Genomic DNA, 19,693 nt, shown 5'->3' with positions numbered 1-19,693 from the left:
CGCTGTGCACGCACGTGTGTGTGTGTGTGTGTGTGTGTGCGCGAGCACGTGCTGCAGCTCTGCAAGGAGCCACCTGTCACTAGGCTTCATTAGTAAAGTAGTAACCTGGTTAAAAACCCCAGCAAAAGAGTCTGTACGTTGGGGTGAGAGTGCTTCCTGTTCTGGAATCTTGACTGCATTTCACACTCTCTGTAGTTTTCTCGGGGAGTCGTTGCTGGGAAGCACAGTGCTGGGCACCCCGTGCTGTTGAATGTGGCCGTATCAGCATGGCCGGCCAGCCGATGCTTCCCTTCTGCGTGGCTTGGTGATGAGAGCGAGGAACCGGGCCTGCCGTATGAACCATAGCTCGTCAGCAAACACACTCAGCAAGCCTCTCGTTTCCTCAAACAGCACATTCTGCTGACTGGAAACAGGAACAGGATTCACCCTTCCCAAAGTGCTGTGTGCGCAGAGGTCGAGGCAGACGCCTCAAGTTCTAGGCTGAAGGCAGCAGTATGTTAATGGGCACGTTAGCGATAGTTTCGAAAGGTGCTTCCCTCTTCCTCTGGAAACGATTTCCTCCTCCTACACGAGTTTATTTTTCTTGGTAGTCAGGACAGTATTATTATTCGGCACCTTTGGCGGTGTAAAACATCAGCCAGAGGACTCGCTGGCAGGCCAGAGCACCTTTTATTTTGTAAGTAAACTTTCTGTTGAAGTGTAGCATACGGGGAAGTGCATGACCCAAGTCTGCAGCTGGGTGCATTGTCACCAGGGACCGCCATCCAGATCAAGGAGGGCACGTACCAGCCCCAAGCCCTCCCCTCCCAAGGGCAGCCACCCTGGCTGCCACCAGCAGAGGCTCATTTAGCTGCTTTGGGTGTCGGATAGGTGGAACCCACAGCATGTCTCTGCCGCCTCCAGCGCTGTGTGCGAGGGTCAGCCATGTTGTTGCGCCAAGCTCTGGCTTGTTCATTCCAGTAGCTGCAGGGTGCTCTAGCACATGTGGATGCCAGAATTGTTTCTCCATTCCGCTGTCGATGGGTGTTGGGTTTGTGTGAGAGGACGGCAGCATATCGGAGGGAGGGGAGCACGTGGACTTTGGAGTCAGGCAGCCCTGGTGTAAGTCCTGGGCCTCCCACTTTCTAGCTGTGTGACCTGGGGCAGATTACCTAATCTCTCTGAGCTTCAGTTTTTCCATCTGTAAAATGGGCACGATAATCCCTCCCTGGATGGGTAGGAGGACTCAGTGAGAGCAAATGTCCAGCGCCAGATACACCCCTTGGTTCCAGGTGGACGCTGATGCTTCTTCGCCTCCCGCTGCCCCTAAGCGGCCCCCTGCTGGGGTCATCGTGCCTGCATGTTCCCTCCTCCGGACCGTGGTGGTAGATTCCGGTCATGAGGCTCAGGGTGCAGGCAGTGTGGGTCCTCACTGCCTCTCTGAGGCTGCAGTTCCTGCCCTGCCTTGTTCTAGGCTGACTGAGCTCAGTGCCTGGTGCCCTTGAGGTGACGTTGAGCAGGCCCCAAGCAGAGACAGAGGCCCAGTCAGTGCCAGTGGTGTGAAAGGGCCTCAACCTCGTGCTGTCCACGGGCGCCTGCTGTGTGGGCCCTGGCGTGGCACTCCCCACGTGTACACGGCTGGTCCACGCTCCACTGCGACTAGCATGTGCTGCTTGTTACGCTCTGTGCCCAGCGGCCGTGTGCACTTGCGGGCAGGTCACAGGGTGCCTGTCACAAGGCCCAGGTGCTGGCCTCTGGCTGCCTGGTGCTTCCCAGGGAGGCTTGGGTTAACTTCCGCTCGCCCAGGCTCACAGAGGGGAGCCTCTACCCTCAGCAGAGTCTCTCACCCGCGGGGCTGTGCACACAGTGGCACCATGTTCCCGTGCTTTGTGAGCAGAAGGCAGCAGAGTCCGACTGGGGTGGGGTGGGTCCGTGTGAGCGCTGCTCCGGGCCTGCGCGTGTGTGACGGCCTGCGTGTCTGCTGCAGGCCTTCCGGAGCAGTATTACAGTCTCACCTGGTTCCTGAGCCCCATCCTTGGCCTCATCTTCACACCGCTCATCGGCTCGGCGAGTGACCGCTGCACCCTGAGCTGGGGCCGCCGCCGGCCTTTCATCCTGGCCCTCTGCGTGGGCGTGCTCTTCGGTGTGGCGCTTTTCCTGAACGGCTCTGCCATCGGTGAGTGTCCTCTGCCGCGCTGCGCGTCCTAAAATGTGCGTGGCTGAGTCCTGACTGGGGACAGCTTTTCGCTCAGTGAGACATGTGGGTGTTAGATGACTCAGACTGGCCGGCTGTGGGACAGCGTGGCCTCCCTCTGGTCCCCAGGCGGGGTGGCGGTGCCGAGCCCTTGGCCGCCCAGGCGGTGGCCGTGCTTGGCAGCACTGGAGCAGGGCCCACGTGGGAAAGCCGTAGGAACCTGTTCACAGGGAAGCGTTTCCTGTTGTGACCCATTTGTTCTTAATGCGTATCTGACACCACATCCTGTTTCCAGCATTATTTCAGAAATTATCTTTTCTTTTTTTTCTCCTTTTCTTAGGCTTGGTATTGAAAGTGTCCAGACCCAACTCCATGCTTGCTGTTTTTGTTTTGTGTACTTAGGTTTTGTTTTGCTTTTGTTGTTGTTCTGTTGTGTTTTTGATTAAAGCAGCTCTGTGTGGGAGCGTAGCTTTCACCTTGCCGGTGCCCATCAGCACTGCCAGAGACCAAACCTTGTTTTCTGGCAACGACTTTTTAAGATGGAGGCTTCCTCTGCCTTCTGACACCCACAGACTTACCCCAAGTCTGCAGCAGTTCAGGTGGGAGTCAGCGATGCTGGAACGCTCAGGAAGAGGCCACAGGAAACGTGGGGTAGCCGAGCCTCGCTGGCTTCTCAGAGGCCTGTGTGGGGGCATGCCGGGGCACCCTCCCTGAGCTGCACACCTCGGGGTGGCCTCCTCCAGCTAGGGTGTCTCCCAAACAGAAGTCCAGGCTGCCACTTTCTCAGCGCCTACGGGCACTGCTGTGGGCCTCTCTGGCTGTCCCCTTCACCCTGGGGAGCAGCAGCCCCTTCCTGACTCTTACCTAGAGAGGACCCTGGGGCTTTCTCAAGGCTGTGTCCGTGGGGTGGTCCCGCCTCAACATGACCTGGATGCAGTGAGCCAGGGGCTCTGGCACCGAGCCCTGGCACCCTGTCCCGTGCTGTGTCTGTGTTTCTTCAGGCACCATGGGGTCCAGGTGGCGAGCAGGGAGCTGCTGGTCAGAAACCCCTTTCCCAGCCTGCACGCAGGGTGGGTTTGTCTGCGTTCCAGCTAACACATCAAGCTCTGGCGCTGGGCCCAAGTCCCAGACTGTGGCCCACGGCCGGCTCTGCATCTTCATGCAAGAGGGTGCCCTTGGTCTCATGGGCGCTGCACCCAGTGATTTGGTCTCTGGGTTCAGGGGCGGACTCCCTGAGGGAGGTGAGATGTGGTGTGTGGTTATAGCTGCTTCTGGGTGCTGACAGCCGCTCACAGAGGAAGTTCATGAGAAGTGAGACCATTTGCATCTGTCTCTTCAGAGCTGTTGCTTCTCCAGCCCAGGCTGCTCAGAGAATTAGCTTGAAAAGCTCTCAGTGGAAGCAGTTAATATTTTAAGTATTATTTCAGTTCAGTTCAAGGGCCTTCCAGCATACAGTACAAGTCACCTGTAGGTCCGGTTGGCTGCCTTGGTTGCAGTCTGACTTGTGAAATACCGGTGTCGGCCTTCAAAGGTGAATTCTCAGTAAAGCAAATTGGAAAATAAACACATGTTCACCGTGTGGCATCAGTAAGATGAATTCAGACAGAGTCTTCCTCTGGACACCGCAGTGCAGGAACGAGCTGTCATTGGGTGGTTATGTGTTCAGTAGATGCCAACCGAGCGCCCTGCAGACCCTGGGCCAGGCACGCACACGGGCTCCCTCTCGAGGCCCCAGCCCGGGAGCCGACGTGGAACCCTGCACGCAGCGTGCACAGGGGCGTGTGAGGGCCGTGCTGGTCTCACGTCCTCCTCGCTCACTGATGCTCAGTCAGTGCTCTCAACATGCCCCCCGGTGAAGGTTGGTAGGAAGGACCGTTTCCCCTTTTTAGGTCAGGTAATCTCTTTGGGGTTCGCCCAATAGCGAATGTGAACGGGGAGTAAAGGTAATCCTGCAAACGGCAGAAGTGGAGGAGGCAAAGCCCTTCTTGTCCCAAGTCTGTGCCCAGGAACGTGCCCCCTTCTGGTCGGAGTGGAGGTGTCACCCTCACCCCTTGGAGGTGACTGTCTGCATTATGAGCTGAGATCCGACTGCTCCGTGTGCTCTGTCAGGTCTGGCCCTCGGTGATGTCCCTAGCCGGCAGCCCATTGGCATCATCCTCACAGTGCTGGGGGTGGTGGTCCTGGATTTCAGCGCTGATGCCACCGAGGGGCCCATCCGCGCCTACCTGCTGGACGTGGTGGACAGCGAGGAGCAGGACATGGCCCTCAACATCCACGCCTTCTCTGCTGGTGAGCCTGCGCCCCACTCTCCCTCCCCCCTGCATCTTCTACTCGCCACCCCCTGCTTGGCGCCAAGGACTGTGGGGATGGAGGCGGCTGCTCCTGAGACCGGCACCCCCACTTCGGGGTGGGCTTCCATGGCCCAGGTGCATCTGCACCTCACATGCCGACGAGTGAGGCAGTGAGCAGGGACCCCAGCCCAGCAGGGCCAAGTGACTGTGGGGCTGGACAGGGGTGACGTGCTGGCCAGGTGGCTGCGGCCTGGGGCCTTGTGCTGACTACTCCCTGTAGTCGGGCGGCTGTCCCATCCCACAGGGAATATCGACTTCCAGAGCCTAGGGGATGGCGGTCGGTGCCGAGGCGAGTCTGGGGCTAGCCGCTCGTGTTCCTTCCTGTCAGTTATCCGCCCCTCGTTTCTTAGGCAGGAATTTGTGAGGTCAGAATTCCAAACCCAGGGTCAGCTATAGGTTCTTGTTTGTTTTTCCTGCTGTTTTCTTATTCTGTCCCAAAAACATGTCCTGATTTGTGACATGACTGAGTGGCAACCCTGGGCCCCGATTGAGGGTGAAAGCCGGTCTAGATCTTTCCAGCCTGCCTGCCTCCTTTGGGGGCCCCAAGTGCCCTGCGTCGCTCACTAGCTGCTTCTGTCTCCTCCCACCTGCCCAGGCCTCGGCGGGGCCGTCGGCTACGTGCTGGGCGGGCTGGACTGGACCCAGACCTTCCTGAGCACCTGGTTCCGAACACAGAACCAGGTGCTCTTCTTCTTCGCGGCCATCATCTTCACGGTGTCGGTGGCCTTGCACCTCTTCAGCATCGAGGAGGAGCAGTACAGCCCCCAGCAGGAGCGGAGCGTGGAGGCAGCTGACGCTCTGCCCCCCGCCGCCCGCCTGAGCGTGCCGGATGGTGGTGCCACCTTGTTCCCAGACGAGGTGCAGTCAGAGCACGAGCTGGCCCTGGACTACCTGGACGTGGACATGGTGCGGAGCAAGAGCGACTCGGTGCTGCACGTGCCAGACGCCGCCCTGGACCTGGAGCCCGAGCTGCTCTTCCTGCACGACATTGAGCCGTCCATCTTCCACGACGCCTCTTACCCCAACACCCCGTGCAGCACCAGTCAGGAGCTCGTCAAGGCCAAGCTGCCCTGCCTGTCCCCACTGCTCAGGGAACCTGCAAACGAGGATGAGACGCTGCTTGATAATCGCTCAAACGAAGCCAAAGTCCCAAACGGAAGTGGCTCCCCCCTAAAAGATGGCCTCAGCGGCTACACCAGGGTAGACATAAAGCCCTCAGCCACGTCCAGTTCCATGAGACGGCGAAGACACATGTTCCGCCGGCAGGCCTCCAGCACCTTCTCCTACTACGGCAAGATCGGTGCCCACCGCTACCGCTACCGGCGGGCCAACGCCGTGGTCCTGATCAAGCCATCACGCAGCATGAGCGACCTGTATGACCTGCAGAAGCGGCAGCGGCAGCGCTGCCGGCACCGGAACCAGAGCGGGGCCACCAACTCCAGTGGGGACACGGAGAGCGAGGAGGGGGACGGGGAGACCACTGTGCGGCTGCTGTGGCTGTCCATGCTGAAGATGCCCCGGGAGCTGATGCGGCTCTGCCTCTGCCATCTGCTCACCTGGTTCTCTGTCATCGCCGAGGCCGTGTTCTACACCGACTTCATGGGCCAGGTCATCTTCGAAGGGGACCCCAAGGTGAGCACCTGGGGCCCCACTCCTGGCGCTCGCAGGATGGTTGCGAGGGTGAGACGGGGAGAGCCAGCCAGGAGAGCTTGGCAGTGCTGATGGCTCGCTGCACCGAGCTTGACACGGCCTCGGCGTCAGGGCAGCCACTCCCCCGGTCGCCTCCATTGCCCACCGCCTCCTCGAGCCCCAGCACCCACAGGAGTCAGGGAGGTGCGCAGGGCTTTGCATGCAGGGGTGGGAGGTGCACGGTGGGCCCCCCTGTTAACGGGGTCAGGGGTCGTTGGGCACATCAAGAGAGCGTTGGCACCTGGGCCCACGGTCAGCAGGTGGAAATGACTGGGGCTGACATGAGGGCAAGACACTGTGATAAGCCGGCACGAGGTGTTCCTTCGGTTGTGCTGTGCCATGTGCCTCACTGCCCCAGAACTTAGTGCCACAAATAACGATCGGGACTCAGCCGAGTGGTGCTCCTGTTCCCCATGCCGTCAGCTGGCTCCACCTGTGGCCGACTCACCCGGGGGGGCCGAGGTGGCCCCTGCACAGGCTCAGGCCTCCCCGCTCCACACCATCGCTCACCTTCCGGGTCCATCTGAGCTGCTGTCTGTGGCCCCTGGGCTCCGGGAGGGCGGAGTGGGAGCTGAGCTGCAGGTTAGATCAGCCCAGCTCAGGGGGAGCGAGGCTGGAGGGATCACAGACACCTGCCCAGACACCAGCCTGGCGCAGCTGCTTCTCCTCTCCACGGAACGATCACCTCTCTGGAGGAACCGCCTGTCTGTCATTGAGATGGAAATAGCCTCCTTTGCCCAGAGGGTATGGCACCTGGTCCCTGCCCCCCTGAACCCCAGTCTTGTTTCTGGAACAGGCCCCCTCCAACTCAACAGCCTGGCAGGCCTACAACGCCGGCGTGAAGATGGGCTGCTGGGGCCTGGTCATTTACGCTGCGACCGGCGCCATTTGCTCAGGTGAGTTGAGCCCCGACTTAGCTGATGGTGCACCGGGAAACGTCAGCAGCTGCAGTTGTGGATGGGGCGTCCTGCTGCACAGAAGCGGACCCTGACTGTGACTGAGCAGGCTGTCCCTTAGGGACAGAAGCATGGAAGCCTGTGCGGCCTCGTCTCAGGGAAAAGCCACCACAGGCTGGTGCCAGGACCTGGGTGTCCTGAGACCCCACTGCAGGCCGTCTTCCCCGGAGGCTCCTCAGAGAGGCTCTGGCCAGGGAGGGGCTCAGGGTGGTGGCAGGACTACAGGGGCTGTGCCCCCCTGAGCCCAGGGGAGAGGTCTTGGTGCCTTCGCCAGGAGGTGGGGAGAGTGGTATGGGCGGAGGACCCAGGGCTTCCCAAGTCTTGAGCGCACGCAGTGCGTCTGGGGCCTGCTGGCCCCTGCCTGTTCTTACCCAAACTGTGAGGGCGGCAGCCAGCTTCATTCAGCGTGACCGGGACTTGAGGATAGATGAGATAAATGCCGCACGGCAGTGGGAAGCCAGGATGATAGTCACACAACACTGTCTGTGCTTTGATAGAGGAGTGGTAGTGGTAGGACAGCGTCTGAGACACTTTCCTGGAGGAGGTAGCCTGCCACCTTGTCAGGAAGGGTGAGCAGGAGTCTAGCCTGCTGGATCCAGAGGGATGCCCATGAGGAAAACCAGCTAGGACTCGAGTTCCCAAGGCAGGATGGGTGTCAGGCCGGAGAGCGCCGCCGAGTGGGCCTGGCTTGATGGGAAGGATCTGGGCCTGGCCGGGGTGGCCTGGCAGGACAGCTGCAGGACAGGGTCAGGTTACGGGGTCTGGGATGAGAGGGCCGGCTTCTCCTGAGTGCTGGAGCTCCTGGACGTGAAACGTGCACAGTGAGCTGACTGCTTCACGCATGGTCGGCGTGAATGGCCAGCTGTGCGGCATGGGCAGTGGTGCGGCAGGGCGGGCACAGAGGAGGGGATGCCTGCCTGTTCCTGAGCTGGGCTGAGTTCAGCAGAGGAGGTGGGGCGGCGAGGGGCGAGCAGTGGAGGGAGCCCCACAGGAGTGAAGGGAGCTGACCCAGCCGCTTGGTGGGCAGGGCTGTCGGTCACTGTCCTGTGGTCGCACTCTCTCTGCAGCCCTGCTACAGAAGTATTTGGACAACTACGACCTGAGCATCAGGGTCATCTATGTGCTGGGGACGCTGGGCTTCTCCATCGGCACGGCCGTGATGGCCATGTTCGCCAATGTCTACGTCGCCATGATCATGATCAGCACCATGGGCATCGTCTCCATGAGCATCTCCTACTGCCCCTACGCCCTGCTTGGGCAGTACCACGACAGCAAGGAGGTGTGTCCTCGGCTGCGGGGCCGGCGAGGGTGGCCGAGGGCAGGATGCTGGGGCACAGGGTCACCAGCAGGAACCGCACTTCAGGACAGATGATCAGATCCGTCTGCTCCAAAGCTTGTGCTCGTTTCTCTCCATCTCCAGCCACAGCTCCGCACCTTCCACTTGGGAGCTACTTGAGACACTAATGGCCCTGGCTGTTTGGTTCTGAAACGGCCCCTGAGGGGCACTAGAGCTGCTGGCTGCCTGGGTTGGTCCAAGGCGCTGGCTGCCTGGCTGCTGGCCCGCCTGGCACCGCCTGGAGGCTCTGGGTTCCTTCCACAGCGCTGCGACTGGGACCCCGGGAGGCTGCCTGCCGCCGGCGGTCCCTGCCCCGCGGGCCTGAGGGCAGCTCGGCAGCCGTGCTGGCCAGTCGCATAGGCAGGTCTGCACTTCCAGTAGCCATGTTAAAAAGTGAAAAGACCGTGAAATCGATTTTATTACCATATTTTGTTTAACACAGTACATCCAAAACATCATTTCGACATGTACTCAATACAGAAGGTTAAGATACTTTGCTTTGCACCGAGTCTTTGAAATTCCGTGTTTCTTTAACACCTTTCAAGTGCTCAGGAGCCTCAATGCAGGTGGAGGCTGGGTTCTCGGACTCATGTCCAGACCCTTCAAAGGGAAAGGAAGAGACCACAGAGAAGCTGTCTCTCCCTAAACCTAACCCGGGTTTAACCTTCTTGTCTCTGACACGATTATGAAGGAAAAAATGCACTGTGAAGAGGTGTCTAACAAAGATGGAACTAAGGGAGTTCTGAGTGATGGCATTCGTTTAAATAGATTTTTTAGTTGAAGTTAACATGACTACAGCAAAGTACACCCATCGTGAATGAACAGCTTACTGCGTTTTCGGAAGGAGACACGCTTGTGCCTTCAGTGCAGACCGCACAGCGCTCCTCGCCTGGGCTTCGACACCCTGTGCTCCACTGGCCAGTTCGGAACCTTCCGTGGCTGGAGCATCTGCTGCTTTTATCTCACCTCGTGTCTGTGCTTCCTCCTGTCTTGTGTGTGGCAGTTTTTCCCTCTTTTTCCTGGTCCACTGTCTGGCCGCAGTTTACATATCCATCCTGCTGGTGGTGGCATGTGGGGTTACCACTGACCCTGCTGCCCAGAAGGTCCTTGCCCGTGTCCTCCGTGCACCTGCAGTCTCGATGTGCAGTCTGCCTCAGTGTGGGTTTTGTGTATGTGTGTGGTTTGAAGCAGAGGACAGAGACTATTAGTTTTCCCATGGACACATGGCTGCCTGTCCCGGTGCCACTCATTGTAGGGGCCGCATGTTCCCTGTCCACACTGCACCGCCATCTTTGTCTTAAGTCAGGCGTCCACCTCGGCGGGGGGGGTGGGGCCTATTTCCAGTCTCTCTCATTGGTCTGGTCTGTCTGTCTTCAGACAGATGTTAGACTATCCTAATTAGTTTTATAATAAGACCTGAAACCAGGTAGTGTAAGTCCTACAGCGTTTTCTTCTTAGAGGTTGTGTTAGCTATTCTTTTTTTTTTTTTGTGAGGGAGATTGTCGCCGAGCTAACATCTGTGCCACTCTTACTCTGTTTTGTATGTGGGACGCTGCCACAGCATGGCTTGATCAGCAGCGTGTAGGTCCACTCCCAGGATCTGAACTCAGGAACCCCAGGCCACCAAATCAGAGAGTGCGAACTTAACCGCTGCACCACGGGCCAGCTCCTCTCTTAGCTGTTCTTGACCACGTACATTTCATCTGAATGTTAGAATCAGCTTTTGAGCTTTTTATTGGACACACAATCGTTATACAGATCAATTTGGGGAGAGTTAAAAGCTGTATAATATTTTGCTTTCTATCCATAAACATGGCATATTCTTCTATTAATTCCTGTAGCATTTCTCTGGGTTTTTGGACTTTCTACATACTCAGTCACATCATCCATGTATAATGAGTTTTATTTCTTCCTTTCCCGTCCTTACCATGTCTTAATCTCCTTGCCTGATTGCAATGGCCAGAACCTCCAATACCATGTTGAGTAGAAGTGGAACGGGCTGGGTGGACCGTGCTCCGCCAAGCAGCCGAGTGGAAGGCGAGTTTCGGTTTGAGACTGCTGAGCTAGTTTGCAGAGCACGGGCATGTTGACTGACGGGTTCCCCTTTTGCACGGCGCTCACCACGTGCTCTCCTCTCTTGCAGTACGTGCGCCACAGCCCCGGGAACTCCAAGCGCGGCTTCGGCGTCGACTGTGCCATCCTCTCCTGCCAGGTCTACATCGCCCAGATCCTGGTGGCGTCTGCCCTGGGGGGCGTGGTCGACGCTGTTGGGACTGTGCGCGTCATCCCCATGGTGGCCTCTGGGGGCTCTTTCCTGGGCTTCCTGACAGCCACGTTCCTGGTGATCTACCCAGAGGTGTCAGAAGAAGCCAAGGACGAGCAGCGGGGCCTGCCGTGCCAGCCCTCGGCTGAAGGCGGGAGTGGCGGCGAGAAGCCCTCCGTGCTGAAGCTCTCCCGGAAGGAGGGCCCGCAGGGGCCGGTGGTGACGGAGTCGATGGTCTGAGCCACGCACACATTCCAGAGGGCGGCAGGGAGCGGGGCGCAGGGGCCGGGCGCAAGCTGCGCTCAGGCTGGCTGCCATTGCTCCGGGCAGCGCAGACCAGAGTCCTTCCCGCAGCAGGGTGGAGACGCGGCGCTCGCGGGTAGGTTAAGCCGCTGGGCAAAACGCCACGTGCATTCCTTTTTCCACGATTAAAAAATCATTTTGAAATCTTTTTTTTAATTGAAAATGATCTTTTAATTTCAATTCTATCTTTTGTTCTCTGGGTCTATTATTCTGCATGTTTTTAAATTGTAGACCAGATTTACAATACAGACAATAAGCAATTTAGGAAAAAAATAAGATTATGCATTTCTAAAGTTATAATTGAAAACAAAAATACCTGATTCCTTTGCTGTATGTTATCTGAATGCTTCAGACAACAATCGTGCAGTCGGTGACTAAAACGTTTCTGTCACGTTTCTCTCTGGACACCCACAGGGATTGGAGCTCTGTCAGATCTCATCCCCTTCTGTTGGTGCTGCAGCTGTTGGAGAGTATTTTTCTTTATGATTATTATAGAAAACGTTTTTTTTCCCCCGAAAACTGTGGTTTTCTTAGAAGAACAGCATCTCCTCTTTTCCTCAGAGGGTTTGACAAATTGTGCCTGGGCAGCCTCGCTCGTGGGCGGCGGGCAGTGGTAGCAGCCACGCACCAAAGTTGGGAGGAGGCAGGGCCCCAGGCTCCCCTGGGTGGAGAAGGGCCATCCGCAAGGGTCGCTTCCAGACGCCCCACCAGGGGGCTGGGATGGGACACCCGCCAGGGGCAGCGTCAGGACTGGCAGAGTTGCGCGCGCATGCGCCGTGTGCTCGTGTCCCTGCCCGGCTTCTGACCTGTCATGTCTGTCTGAAGCTCCCAGAGAGGCTGTGGACTTGCTCGTTGCACTTTGACTCATCTTGAAACCATTTGCTGGGGAAATCACAAGGGCAGAGCTCCGGGGGCGGCTTCGCCCGCGTCCTGCCCAGGCCTACCTCGGGTGTGCGCGGGCCGGCATGCTTCTGATCTCCTCCCACCTGCGCACTCCGATCAACTCTGGAACCAGGACGCCTGCCAAGTGGACAACGCGTCTGGCTGGGGCCGAAGGCCCGCTCACAGGACAGCGCCGCGCAGCGCTTCTGGTTCGGCATAGAAACCAAACCCGGACTTGGGCAGGCACAGTCCTCACGTGCTGCAGCTGTTGGGAACTGTTCTCCAGGCCACAGGCTCGCTCAGCGAAGCGGTGTCTGCGTCTCCCAGTGGGGCGGGCAGTCTGAACCGGCTGATCTGAGGAGACAGGGAGGCCGCCTGCACAGCGCCCGGCTAAAGGAAGACAGTTGCCATCCTTTGCTGCCTCAAGTTGGTGTTTTTAAAGTACTTTTAAGTGCATGAGAATCATGCTGCAATATGGTCATTCTAAAGCAAATATATATATATTTCAAGAAGAAACTAAGCAGTTTTTAAATAAATTACTTGAATTTTCTGTGTGTTTAAAGGAATGACTGTTTAATGTCCTTGACCAGCCTCTCGTCTTGCCGCGTGTCAGCCGCTGGTGGCACTTTGTAGGTTGTGTTACGTGTCCAAGGAGCCGTGGTGCCTATCCACACCAGATGCACTCCTCGGGCCTGGCATCCTCCCTCGGAGCCCGGGATCCCAGAGAACTGACCTCATGACCCGAGCGTTTTCTGTCTGTGTTAAACCCGACAGTGGCCTTGTGAGTCATGTGCTCGGACCAGAAGAGTCCCCCCTCCTACTGAAGGCACTGTTGGCATTCCCACAGCACCCACTGCCGGCCTACACCCGGCCCCGAGCCCAGCTCCTTCTCCCCCACCAGCCGGGCACCCCTCACAGGCCCTCACATGCAGTTGGTTTCCCCTTAATGGCTTTAAGATCCTAGGTCCTCTCTCCAAGCTGCAGCCTCCATTCAGCTGGCGTATCCTGCTCCTCGAAGGGTCTCCTGACAGCTGGAAACAGGGAGGCTGGAGAGGGGAGAGTACGGGAGTGGAACAGACCCGAATCAAGATCTGAAGTGAACCAAACACGCGTCCAGTCCCCAGGTGCCACACCTCCCCGGGCACCCACCCTGCCTGGGGCCGGGGCTGGCGCTCACAGTGCCTGTGCACGAGGCTCAGGGCCCAGCTGGGACGTGATTTTAGGGGTGAAAGGGGTTTATGGTGGGGACCACCCCCTGAAAAGTGCATCGATCCTTGAGATCCCAACCTTAAACTTGAATATGGTCTGAAATAACAAAGACATCAAAGGACATTGTGTTGAAGTCACTGTTGGAAGAACAGCACTGAGAACAAGGCTGGCGTGTGCCGCTCCCAGTGAGGGCCCGTGAGGGGTGTGACTGCCGTCCGTCCTCAGCACAGGAGGGTCTGGCTGTGCTCCGGTAGATTTCTAAAGATTTTTAAGCCCTTTGGATGTTTGTGACCAAAGTCTGTCTGAACGTGCAGGTCTGGTCAGCGTGCAGACCAAAAAGGGGCGGCACCCCGGGCTTTGGATCGGAGGATCCCCACGGGGTCGGTTTCTGGGGCTGCCCTCCTGGGCCCTCTGGCTCCACTGTGGGCTCGGGAGGGCCCAGCAACTGACTCCTTTAGCCCCAGCCCCGTCCTTGCAGCGAGGTGACCTCAAGATCGTGCTAACTTGAAACTCTCAGTGTCGTCACCGTGTGTCTTAAGCCGGGAAGACGGGGCTAGCTGTGCACCGTGGCTGCCGACTGTGGCTCGGGCACGTGTGTTTCCCAGCGCTGTACCTCAGACGCCGTGGGAACGCAGGACAACTGCCCCAGAGCAGCTTGTCTGCGGCCTGGTGACTAGCCAGGCTCTGGCCGAGGGGCCTGGTTAGGCTGGGTCCTGGGCGTGCCCCCTGGGTAGGCCGGCCAGGCAGCCCCGGGGCGTGTGGGCTCAGGGCAGCAGGCCAGCGCCTCTGCGCGGAGGACGGGGCGTGTTTGGCAGGGACTTTGTTGGTTGCCATGTAATATAAATGGATCTGTTACTAAAACAGGGTAACGTTGGTCTGATTCGCATCTTTTGTTCCCTGTAAAAGTCAACTAAGTAAAGAGTCTTTTAAAGAGAGGCCCCGGCCACATGTGGCAGAAGCCTGGGCCATGCAGGACTGTGCTCTGTGGGAGGGGGCAGAGGAGGCCCTCGGGGTTAGGCCAGGCCAGCCTGCCCTGCACCCCTTCTGCCCTGTTCTGTCACCAGAGTGGCATTGTGACATTCCCAGGTGACTGAAGAGCTGGCAGTAGGGGCAGGTGTCTCAGCCGGCAGCATCCAGCCTGCTGATGAGCACGCCAGCCACTGTCCGCTGCTTCCCAGAGAACTGCCCTCGAAAGTCTTGGAGCCCCTGGGGGGCCCGGCCGAGGAAATGTTGAGGTCAGCGGTGTCCCCTGGTGGGGAGGCAGGCCAGCTGGGCCCTCCTCGCAGGGTCAGTGGTTCCACATGGTCCTCAGGTGTGTTTCTCAAAGGGACTAGCGTGTGGGCAAGCAGGTGTGTGCGCCTTCAGAACCCTGAAGTGAGACCTGGCCTTGAGGGGCCGCAGGAGGCAGGAGCAGCCGGCAGGGCTCGTGCCAGAGGGCGGCAGCGTTCCCTCCAACCCTCCACAGTGACCCGGCCCCGGCCTGCTGGCTGTGTGGCATGTCTGAGGTTGGTAGCCAGTGACTGCGGTCCTGTTATAGACCGAGCTTGCAGAACATACCCCAGGTTCACACTGGACACACTGCGGAAAAGACGCACCAACATGTGACTTCTCCGGGGCCGCCTGGCTTCTCCTAAGCTCTGTCCGCCTTTGGCCACCAGAACGGTGAGTGTGCAAATACACTTGCCACGGGTCCTCCTCGGGGGTGGCCACGAGAAACAGACAGACACGCCTGCCTTCTCGATGTCCCGTCTGCAAGCGGCTGCTTTTGAGATGCTCCATCCATCCTCCTGCCTGCATCCCGGCCTGGGCCGCCCTGAGGGCCCACCTCCCGAGTGCTCCTGGTGTGCAGCTGTTGGGGGACCCGGCCCAGCACCCACTGGTGGTGGTGTCGATTCAGCACGGCCCTTGGACATGTGGCATGTCTGGGGGCCCAGCCTAAAGCCGTCCCCGTCACCTCCTTGTGGGAAGCCAGCCACCACCATTCTGGCCTGAACCCCCAGCCTGGAGACGGCCCCTCGGCCAGCCCATCCTCAGGAGCAGCCAGCTCCACTGGGACCTCTGGGAATGCTGAGAGCCCACCCCCACCGCAGTGTGCCCTTGCCCTCCCTGCAGGCTGCCAGGGGCACGCCCCCTGTGCCATGGACTGAGACCCTCTGGGTGACAGTGACCTGTTGGTTGGAAATGCCTCTTGTTACGAGAGAAGCTCCCGGGCATCTCGGAACCAAACTATTTAGTTCCATTGTGAACTGCCCACAGGACAACTTGTCTTATCAACTTATTAAGTTGGAGCACTATAATAGGTCTTGCTGATTTTAGCAACGATGTAAGTGTGTGTTAAACACAATGTTTAATGAGGAAGAAGGATTATAAAGAAGAGCGCTATCGCACAGTAGTGAATTTTTGTATTAGGTGGCACAAGTGGCCTGGTGTGTGTGTCTGTCCGCAGTCTGGTCCTAACGTGCTCTTCAGTAGCCCTTGGCCGCATGACGTGCTGTCGCTTCACCTCCATTGTGCACACAGCCCCGTCTGTAGTGCTCTCGTCTCCACCACTCGTAGACCAGCCTGGGTTTGGACCAGGACCTCCCCATGTCTGTTGTGCTCTGTTACCCTGCAGTTGAATCTTAATAAACCTTTCCTTACCAGATGACGATGTGGGTGTGTCTGTGTCACTTCCTCCCTCTGCTCCTCTGTGGCTGGGCTGTGGGACTGGGCCTGCCCCCTGCTTCCTGGAGCCTTGGTGGGTCCAGTGGTGGGAGGGTAGAGACGGCTGGCTGTGGCCGAGGCCTGGGTGGGAGTGGACTGAGTGTGGGCTCAGTTTCCCCAGAGGCTCCCCAGCTCCCAAACCTGGGGCCCATGTCTGAACCCCCAGCACGGGCCGCCTGCAGTCCTGGCCCCTCCAGGGCAGCTCCGTCTGCCTGGGGGGAGGGGTCTCAGCTCTGCCTGCCTCACTTGGCTCAGGTTGGGGCTCAGGCTGAGCCAGCTTGGGGTAACACCCACCCAGCATGCTGGCTATGCTGGGGACCTATCATAGGCCCTTTCAAGGGGACCCAGGGCTGGGGTCCCAGGCCATGTATAGCCACAGGTCTGGCAGCCCTTCCTTGTGAAGGCCTGTCCTGGTAGGTAGGCTGTGGGGCCCTGATTGCCTGTAGAGAGCACTTGAGGAAAGGGGGACTCAGAAACTGGGCCCTGGGTATGGCCAGCCAGTGCAGCTTGAGCGGGCAAGCTGCCATTAGGCACCAGGTGTGTGTGCCACGCCTGGGCGGGGCCCTCGACAGCTGGAAGAGGCTGTCACCCCCGGTTGGCAGCAGAGAACATGAAAGGGGTTGGGACCTTTACCCAAGGTCACACAGCTGGTGAGGTCAGAACCGACATGGGTCAGTTTGTTCAAGGCCCTGCTGACCCAGGGCGGGGAGCTGGGGGCCAGTGAATCCAGGGCTGAGGCCGGGCCTGGGGATGGGCACTGGGAGGGAGAAGGGTCAGTTTGGACCACAGCGGAGGGGGCGCGAGGTCACTGCCAGGTCCCGGGGGCCAGCTTGAGTGTCAGGGATGGAGCCCCCAGGCCTGGGTCCTGTGCTGTGATGCGGGTGCCCTCGGACAAATCACAGGCGGTGCCTCCTTGTGTCATGAGAACTAAGGGGTCCTCATCCCCCTTCCTGCTGCAGCACAGATGGCCAGTGCCCGTGGGACAGGAGCCCTCCCTGTGGGGATGGGACGGACGGGAAGTGAGGTGCGGGGACCCTGCCTGCATCCTCGCCCCGTCCCCCCAACGCAAGCACGCTGCGCCCCCTGTTGTCCACCCCAGGTGCTGCCTCCGCTGATGCAGGTGCCCCCTCCAAGGTGCTGGTCCGAGGACGCACATGCCGGCCACGGTGGCCCTTGAGGGGCTAGGGCCAGTAAACAGAAAGTCAGCACCCCAGCACCCTCCCCCCGGGCCCTCACATCTGTCCCTGTATGCAAGCACAGAGACTATTTTCTTTTACAAAAATTGGACCACACTATGTAGAGTTTACAGTCTAGTTTGAATTTAGCAAAATATTTTATCATCTTCCTTAGCAGCCCATGTAGGTCTGCTATATTCTTTTAACAGTAGGAGCAGAGGTTCTTTTCTTTTGGGGGGTTTGTTTTTATTAGAAAATAAGGAAAGACATTTTATTTATATCTATCTTATCTATCCTCTATCTACCTATGTCTCATCTATCACCTAAAAATTCCGCACTAATTTAACTCGTCTCTCTGGGGGAGACACTTCAGGCTTCTCCTGGGAAGGGCAGGAAACAAGGACCCGTGTCCCTCAAGGACACGTAGACAAGAAAAATTTGTTAGTGGAAAGAGTGCAATTCCTAATGAGAAATGGCACGTTTGCTCGTAACCCCGCCTAGAGGACACGTGGCCCTAACACTAAGCCTTGTCTTCGGCGTCTACCCGCACAGCTCTTTCGCTCGTTATGTTGTTTGGTTCCTCAACAGCATGGACAGGAGGAGACTGTGTTCTCAGTCTGCCATCAGGAAGCCGAGCTCCGAGAGATGCAGGAGGCGGGCACAGTGCTCCATCCCAGGCCCTTAGAAATGACAGGAAACGCACACATTCAAGACAGGAGCCAGAAGCTTCCCAGGGCCCATAAACGAGGCCTGGAAGGATGGACAGCGACAGAACAGACTGGAGGAGGGAGCCCACCTGGGGTGCGCACAGAGCACTTTGGCAGAAGTGGGGAGGGGAAGGGGGAGGGGGAGGGGGCGGGGCAGGGGCATTTGGAGACAAGGAACCAACCCCATCCCCACGGGGCGGCAGATGGCGGCTCCAGGGGTGTGACCAAGCCTGGCGCAGCTTCTCGAACAGGCACGGGAGACTTGGACTTGGCTGGGTCTACACCACACAAGGTGAGTAGAGATTTGGTGTCATCTTGTTAATTTGAGCATGGTGTATCAGTAAAGTGTGTAATTCAGAATTAATCATGATTTGTTTCCTTTTCTTTCTGATTTCAACTTGTTTTTTGCATTAAAAATGAGCTTTATTGCGGCCAGCCCACCAGTGTAGTGGTTAAGTTCATGTGCTCCGCTGCAGCGGCCTGGGTTTGCAGGTTCAGATCCCAGGCTCGGACCTAATCCACTCGTCAGCCATGCTGTGGCAGTGACCCACAGACAAAATAGAGGAAAACTGGCACAGACGTTAGCTCAGGGCCAATCTTCCTCAGCAAAAAACAAAACAAAAAACTCTGTTGAGGTATAATCTCCATACAATAAAATTGACCAATTTTAAAGGCACAATTCAGTAAGTTCTGACAAGTGCATACAGTGTGTACCCACCAATGCAGTCATGATGTAGATACAGCCCCTCAAAAAGTTAGAGAGTTCTGATAACACCCAGCAGTTCCACTCCTAGGGAGCCGCCCAGGAGGATGAAAACACATGTTCACATAGAAACTTCTCGCCGACACAGGTGAGGGCAGCACACTTCCTCACCCCAGAAAGTCCCCGGGTGCCCCTTTAGGCACACCCTCCTCCCACCTCCTGCACAGGACAACCGACAACTGCCGATGGGCGTCTCGTCACTATAGGTTCTGCCTTTTCTTGAGTTTCTTCTCAGTGGAATCACACAGTCTGCATCTTGAGCGATTGCTTTCTCGTTTAGCATCAGTTTTCAAGATCCATCCGTAGTCCCTCAGGCGTCATTAGTTCCTTTTTGTCGTTGATTGGTAGTCCGTTAAACAAACACGCTGCACTTTGTTTCTCCACTCGACAGCGGATGGACAACTGGGTTGTTTCTAGTTCTTGGCTATGAATAAAAGTGCTCCCAACACTTGAGTACAAGACTGTGTGTAAATGCACGTTCTCCCCACTGCGAGGCCGGCTGAGTCGTACGGTGTGTATAGTTTCACCTTGATGAGAAGCGGCCCAGCTGGTTTCCAGTGGGCTCTGCGTTGCCCTTCCCACAGCAGGGACAGGGGTTCTGGTCGCGCCCCGTCCTCGTCAGCACAGGTTTCAAACTGTCGCCGTCCTGGGCGTGTGCAGTGGTATCGCACTCTGCTTTTACCCTGCATCTCCTTAAATGTTCAGCATCATGTCTTGTGTTTATTTGCCATTTGTATGTCTTTAGCGAAATGTCTAATTTTTTGCCCTGCTTTTTAGTTGCTTTGTTTTTCTTCTTCTTATTTTTAAGGATGCAAGTCCTTTACCTGATATACATTTTGTAAATATTTCCCCCCAGTCTGTGGGGAAAGGAGTCTGCCCTGTCCCTGACTTTAGAGGGAAGCACTTAGCCTCTGACCATCAAGCATCGTGTCTGCTGCGGGGTTTGTAGCTTCCGCTGGGAGGTTTGCTGAGAGCTTTTATCGTGAGTGGAGCTGCGCTATGTCCGAGCGCCCCTTCCAAATCAACCGGGATGAACTTGAGTCTAAGACGGGGCATTACATCACCTGGTCTTGACTGTTACACTAATCTTATGTTCATGGGATGAATTCCACTTGGTCATAAGGAATTATCCTTTTTATATGTTACTAGATTTGATTTTCTAAAACTTTGTTAGAGATTTTAA

General features: G+C 57.4%; 1 protein-coding gene across 6 annotated transcripts in view; it reads left to right on the top strand.

Moving 5' to 3' along the window:
• The window catches only part of SLC45A4 (solute carrier family 45 member 4), a 90,848-nt gene extending 78,345 nt beyond the window's left edge, over positions 1-12,503 (top strand). For 2 of the 6 annotated variants that reach the window (XM_070481693.1, XM_070481696.1), the window contains 7 exons: positions 1,967-2,155; positions 2,514-2,567; positions 4,283-4,462; positions 5,120-6,156; positions 7,010-7,109; positions 8,237-8,448; positions 10,649-12,503. In XM_070481693.1, the coding sequence (XP_070337794.1) occupies positions 1,967-2,155; positions 2,514-2,567; positions 4,283-4,462; positions 5,120-6,156; positions 7,010-7,109; positions 8,237-8,448; positions 10,649-11,008 (2,132 nt within the window). In that variant the 3' untranslated portion in view covers positions 11,009-12,503. The remainder of the gene's footprint in view (positions 1-1,966; positions 2,156-2,513; positions 2,568-4,282; positions 4,463-5,119; positions 6,157-7,009; positions 7,110-8,236; positions 8,449-10,648) is intronic. The other 4 variants (XM_070481695.1, XM_044781107.2, XR_011493406.1 and 1 more) reach the window with 3 other exon arrangements.
• Positions 12,504-19,693: the final 7,190 nt, after the last annotated feature.

The sequence above is a fragment of the Equus asinus genome, chromosome 12 (assembly GCF_041296235.1).
Source record: "Equus asinus isolate D_3611 breed Donkey chromosome 12, EquAss-T2T_v2, whole genome shotgun sequence".
Lineage (NCBI taxonomy): Eukaryota > Metazoa > Chordata > Mammalia > Perissodactyla > Equidae > Equus > Equus asinus.
This window is presented reverse-complemented; position numbering and strand designations above follow the sequence as displayed.